The 6,482-nt window shown below is 44.3% G+C and overlaps 1 protein-coding gene across 1 annotated transcript in view; it reads left to right on the plus strand.

The window, feature by feature from the left end:
• LOC146341905 (vomeronasal type-2 receptor 26-like) overlaps nt 1–3,003 on the plus strand; it is a 34,964-nt gene extending 31,961 nt beyond the window's left edge. The window contains exon 7 of the mRNA XM_084807746.1: nt 2,108–3,003. Within this exon, the coding sequence (XP_084663872.1) occupies nt 2,108–3,003 (896 nt within the window). The remainder of the gene's footprint in view (nt 1–2,107) is intronic.
• The last annotated feature ends 3,479 nt before the right edge of the window (nt 3,004–6,482 follow it).

Raw genomic sequence — 6,482 nt, forward strand, 5'->3', positions numbered from 1 at the left:
CTGGAGAAGTGTGGTAGCTGGTTGTTGAGAGTGGAGATGAAGAGAGCCACCTGGAGTTGGCTGAAAAGATGGCAAAGATGCAGAAAGGCTGTCATGTCCAGAGAGAACTCCCCAGGATCAAGGCCTTGTCAACTTAGACAGTCACTCTCTGTATCAACATTCCCCTGAATGTGCTATGCGATGGATGGGATGATGTGTTCTGCCCAGAGCTTGCATATGCATTTTGATTCCATCACTCCCTGACGATTGATGTGGGTCAGGCCGTAATGTTACCACTTCTGACTAAAGAGTCGGCAGGCCTATCTGTTGAGCAAAGTGTTTGATAGACAGGTGTAGGAGTCCTTCCTACATAGGAGTGGTGGGCTTTCCATTCAAGCGCGGGCGGGGAGTGCTTCACGAACAGTGGTTTGTTTCTGGACAATTATGATGTGAGTAGCTGGCTGCTCTTTCTTTTTGCAGATTTGGAGCTCTTTATTTATTTATTTATTTAAAAAATTCTTGGCTGCCTTTCAAGGCAAAAGCCCTCCCAAGGTGGCTCACAGCAATAAAATACATAAAAACAGTTAAAATATTAAAAGCTATAAAAACATAGACACAATAAAATAGCAAAAAAACAACAATAAAAGCTGATAATAAAACCACCAGAAGCAGCAGCAACAACTGTTTGTTGAAGTCATCTTTCGGCAAAATAAAAGCAGAATGAAGGAAAGAAAAAAGTTCCTTCCCACTCTTTCTTTTTGTTTGTTCTTTCTTTCTTTCTCTTTCCTTCCTTCCTTCCTTCCTTCCTTCCTTCCTTCTTTCTTTAAAAATATGAAGAGCAGAACAAAAAATGAAGGGGAAAAAACTAGGAATGTCAGAGAATTCTGCAATGGATCTTGGTGAGGCTGAATACCAGTGCATTCAGCCCCCCGAAATCCATCACGGAACGGCCTGCCACCCCCCCGCCCCCTGCTGATCCCCCCTCAGGACGAGACTTACCTGGGGCGGATGTTCCGGATGGCGGCGGCTCCAGCAGCGGCTTCAGCGGTGGCAGCGGCGGCGGCTGGTCTTCCGAACGGCTGCTGCCGCCATTTGCACTCTGTGTCTTCTTTTTTTTTTTTTCCCATAGACGTGATAGGCTATGTAAAGACTTATGTAGGCTATCACATCTGGGTTTTTTAAAAAAACGCATACACAAATGGCAGCGGCTATGGCCACCGCCATTTGCGTTCCTTATTTTTTGCCGTCTTAGTCTATGTCAATATTTACGTAGACTAAGACGAAGAAAAGAAAGGGGAACGCAAATAGCACCCACTATGCTATTTGCGTTCCCCTTTCTTTTCTTCGTCTTAGTCTACGTAAATATTGACGTAGACTAAGACGGCAAAAAATAAGGAACGCAAATGGTGGCGGCCGTAGCCCCCGCCATTTGTGTACGCATTTTTGTTTTTTTGTTTTTTTACCCAGAGCCCTCCGTGGTCGGAAATCTGGCTGTGGACAGCCCTGGCCTGTGCCTGGCTGGCTGCTCTGTGGAGCCGCCGCAGAGCACAGCCGGCCATCGAGGATTTAGGGGGGGAGGACCAGACCGCCTCCCCCCCATTGAGGATTCTGGGGGGAGGGACGGAATGCCTCCCCCCCACACCATGAACAGAATCTGCGAAAAGGTAAGTCACTTTCGTACATCCCTAGAAAAAACTCTAGGTTTGCTAAGGAAAAAGATAGGAAGAGAGTATGAAAATACTGATCCCTAAATAGAAAGTTTGTTGAAAGAGAAATTAGAACCAGCTCTGTTCCAAGTGGAGGCAAGGAAAGAAATGGATGGGAGGACCCACAGAGGCCAGAACCTAGGCAGAAAGCCTGGCCACATGTTCCTTGCATGTTTTGCACACTGGGAGGGGTTAACCCATGATCGATGTGTCCTCACACCGGAGAGGAAATGGCATGTCCATCCATCCCTATTCTAAACCAAGCAATCCACCCCCTGCCACATTTCACAGTATTAGCACTGATTATATATGCCAATTTGAACTGAGAATTTATATCTGTGTGGGAGGCACTGTTGCCAATTTATGTTGAAATTTAGGGCACTTTTGTGTGTAAGCTGAAGACCACATCATTTCTTTTTCAGACATGAATGACTGTAACAAATGCTTAGACAAAGAGTATCCCAACAAGGGTCAGGATTTTTGTATCCCCAAGACTGTAACCTTCTTGTCTTATGAAGAACCTTTGGGGCTCAGTTTAGCCTCCTTTGCTCTTTCCTTTTCTTTCATCACATCTCTAGTGCTGGGAACATTTATGAAACACCACGACACTCCCATAGTCAAAGCAAACAACCGGAGCCTCACCTACACACTCGTCATCTCCATTCTCCTCTGCTTCCTTTGTGCATTCCTATTCCTCGGCTATCCTCAGAATGTGACATGTCTCCTCCGACAAACTGCCTTTGGCATGACCTTTTCGGTGGCTGTTTCTTGTGTGCTGGCAAAAACCATCACTGTCATTCTGGCTTTCATGGCCACCAGGCCAGGATCCAGGATAAGGAAATGGGTGGGGAAAAGATTAACCACCTGCATTGTTCTTTGCTGTTCGCTAGTCCAAGCAGGCATCTGTACTGTGTGGCTGGGAACCTCTCCCCCATTCCCAGATGTTGACATGCATTCAGTGACTAAAGAAATTGTACTGGAATGTAATGAAGGTTCTGTGACGATATTTTATTCTGTCTTGGGCTACATGGGCTTCCTGGCAATTATCAGTTTCACTGTGGCTTTCCTTGCCAGAAAGTTACCGGATAGTTTCAATGAAGCTAAATTCATCACTTTCAGTATGCTGGTCTTTTGCAGTGTTTGGTTATCCTTTGTTCCTACCTATGTCAGCACAAAGGGAAAATTGATGGTAGCTGCGGAGATCTTCTCCATATTGGCCTCCAGCATTGGGTTGCTGGGTTGCATCTTTTCTCCAAAATTTTATATTATTGTATGCAGACCTGAGCTGAACAAAAGGGAACAGCTAATAAGAAGATAATTTTGAAGCATTTAAATATCTCGGTAGTTTGTTAAACTTTGTAATCTGGAGATGTGAAAGATGCAAGTGTGCATGCAAGCAGAACATTTCTGCTGAGAATTTCCTAGTGAGCAGCTGTCGTTTATACATCTTCCCCACATATCTTCAAAGTCTCCCTAGCTTACATATGTCATGTGGAAAACTGAATCAAAGTGTACCTTAAAGGGAAGCCATCATGTTTATAACCCAACTGGTACCCCTATATTTTGCTCTTATCTTCCCTCTGGGTAGACCGTCTTGATACAGATTTCAAAATTTAAACTTAAAAAAGAAAAAGCCCATGATTCTGTTTCAATGAATCTCTCAGAGGCATCCTTGCATATTGTTCCATCCATTCCATCAGGCTAAAGCAGAGGGAAAGGAAGGAAGGAGAACTATTCTATTGCTTGGCTCAGTTGAGAGACCAGGTGTCTTTGGCTCCTCTTCTTCCTAACTGTCACCAAGCAGGAGACAGTCCTGAATGTCCCCATCCCAGCCAATCATTGCAAGAACTGTAAGTTTAAAAACTCAAGCCTGGTTGAGTTTTTTCCTTCTCCATCCCTATCCCCCTCCCCGTGTCATGCCATGTCTTTTAGCCCCTCTTGGAGATTTTTTTGCTGTTCAGTGGGGTAAAAATGCTTCGAATAAATGAATATATTCATTTGTAAATTATCATGTTTTCAGGTCATTTGTGTTTGAAATTTCTGTAGAAAAATCATGGGCATCTGCCCAAATCCTGCGATCAGTCAGTAAGTATTGATATTATCAGCCACGTACAACTTTAATTGAAAGTGTATTAGCCAGGCCTATAAAACATGTGATCCACCAAGGGACTGGCAGTCCTCTGGCCATGTATCTGGCTGTCTAGTCCTAAAGACGTAGACAGATTTTTGAGCCTCAAGAAACCAAGAGAAAATCAACCCCGAAGTGGCCTGCTTCCTATGGCTTTTGAGTTCTGTGTGATCGCTCCTAGGTAGGCTCAAAAGAACATGTGCGACAGTCATGGGTTCTCTCATATCATCAGGAGTCATAAGAATCCCGCACATAAGGATATGCAGGTATAGTGGTTCTTCCCCGAGGTAGAATCCACATTGGCGAGGATCACATGGAAGACCCTCACGAATATTCAATCATCAAAAAACCTGCTGGTTTAAAGGACCAGATGGGTTTAAAAGATGGGTTGATCAGTGAGAGGGAACCCTCTCCTTGCACCCCTCATCATCCTTATATTATTTGTGTGTGTCACTACAAGATAAACCTGAATTACATTGGAATTCAAGTTTTTTATTCCGGATTTTGAATTGCACCATCTCGAATGAGACAACAACAAAAATCATTCAACACCACGCCAAGATTTCCACCAGCAGGCATGCTGCAAGATTTGTGGGATTGCTTTCTAGTATTAGATATTTGGTTCCAAAGAATGGCTTTGGAGACTGAAAGGAAAATATTAATTCTGTACTACATCGAGATTTCCAAGACCACACAGAATGCAGAACCTACCCACGGTTGCTTTGGATCCTCCTGACATGCTTGGTGAAGATAAAACAGTGTTGGTGGTATGGTGTTGTAGTTTCAAAGAGGTGTTTAGTGGAAGGCTTAAACCCTTCTTCCAGCATGCTACTTGTTTGTTTCAAATAGCATCTCCCCAACAACACTTCATCCCAGAAAAGATGTGTGAGTTCAGGTGTGAGCTCAGTTGTTTAACTTCATATTCTATGTAAATCACTGTGGGCACCTTTTAGAAGGGAGAAGGCACTGCTTTACAAAAATACTTAAATTTAATAAACTTAGTAAATGATTTCTGTTCAAAATCATTACGTTCCTCGCTCCCACACTACCAAGTTGCACTTTTACCTGTGATAATTTTAATTTATATTTCATAAAAGTAGGTGGGCAGGAGCACTTTAGAGGGAAGTGGTGGTCTCTAGCTGCAGGGTATTCCCCCACTCCCACAAGGCTTTGGGCTGCACATAGACTCAGGGACTCTTAGGAAGTAAAGACGTTGGGTGACTAAAGGCCAGTAATTCAGTCTAAAGCACTCCTGGCCACCTTGGGGGAAGGAAGTAAGGAAGCCTGTTGCCATTGCCTGTTATGGGGGGGGGGTGACAGGATGGTACCAGGGAAGCCGGGAGAGAACTGGAGATGTCCCAATGGAGTGGGAGAGGGAAGTATAGAGACCAGGGCTGAGGGTAACCCAATGGGGAAAGAAGAGAAATAGGGGATAGTGGAGGTGGGGAGGGCTGCAGAGAAGAACAGGAGGGGTTAAGGAGGCCTGTGGGGCAGCCCAATGGGGTGTATGGGGGGTATGTTTGTGTGTGTGTTGGGGGTGGGGATGCTCCTGAAAAAGAGAAATGAGTGACTGAGGTGGGTGGATGTTGTGTCTGGGAATATGGAGTGCAGGGGAAGAGAGAGCATTTGTGGGGGATCCTGAATTGGAGAGAGAATTGTGGGTTCAAAAGAGTGTGGTTGTGTTGTGGGGCTCAGCCCCCACATCTGCAATCTCTTCAGGTTTGCCTCTGAAATAGACTCCTGTTTAGGGATGGAGAGCTGGCAGAAGACAGTCGTCTGTTTGAAGGTGTCCTCTATTTGATGGGCTGTCCCTTCCAAGTCTGGTTTAAAGATGAAGGACCATAAGGAGGGAGAAAAGCAGGGGCCTTGAAGCTGCCCATCAGCAGACAGAGAAGGCACACAGGTCATCTGGTCAGTCTCTCCACTATGGTGAGATATACTGTATTTCTATTTAAATTATAGTTAATATTTCTAAATTTGCACCCATGCCTACACATTTGCATATACAGATGTTATGCAAATTGGTGTCATCTTTTTTGGTGATGTGTAAGTGGCCACCCCACTTCTGCTGGAGCAGAAAACTGTAGGTTCAAAGGTGTGTGTTTGTGGTTTGGGGCTCAGACCCTATCTCAAGCCTGATGTTCAGGTTCTTGGGCAAGTTACTTGTCTCTTAGTTCACCTGTTTGCCTTTCTGTGAAACAAGTGTTTTGTGACTGGTTGTGTCCACCATGGCAGCCATTTTGTGATGGCACCTATGATACTTCCTCAAAGTTCCAAATATGCCTATTGACCCAAATGTTTGGAGAGCCCTGTTATTCCGAGACCAAATGTCCCTTGTTATCTAAGTAGAAGATAAAGCTTTTGTTCAAAATCTGTGACAAACACATTTTCTTTAGCAATTCCATATGGAATCCCCAACTTTGACTTAATAATTACGTCCCCGGTGGATAAAGAACTGTAATCAATTCTTCTGCTTCTCAAAAAACCTCTGTGGAGTTTTAGTGGCTGCTAGAATAGCAAAGATTGTGAGGATGTTATAAATACCTCCAGAACAATTTATAGCAAGGGAGAGAGAGAGAGTAAACCAGGATAAGAATCCACTAATCTGATCTTGGGTACACCAAGATTTAGGCCTCTCAGCAGACTAAACTACCCTAAAGCCAAGCAGT

Source organism: Heloderma suspectum, chromosome 6, assembly GCF_057233095.1.
Source record: "Heloderma suspectum isolate Gila_16-S chromosome 6, 16-S_ref, whole genome shotgun sequence".
In the NCBI taxonomy this organism is placed as follows: domain Eukaryota; kingdom Metazoa; phylum Chordata; class Lepidosauria; order Squamata; family Helodermatidae; genus Heloderma; species Heloderma suspectum.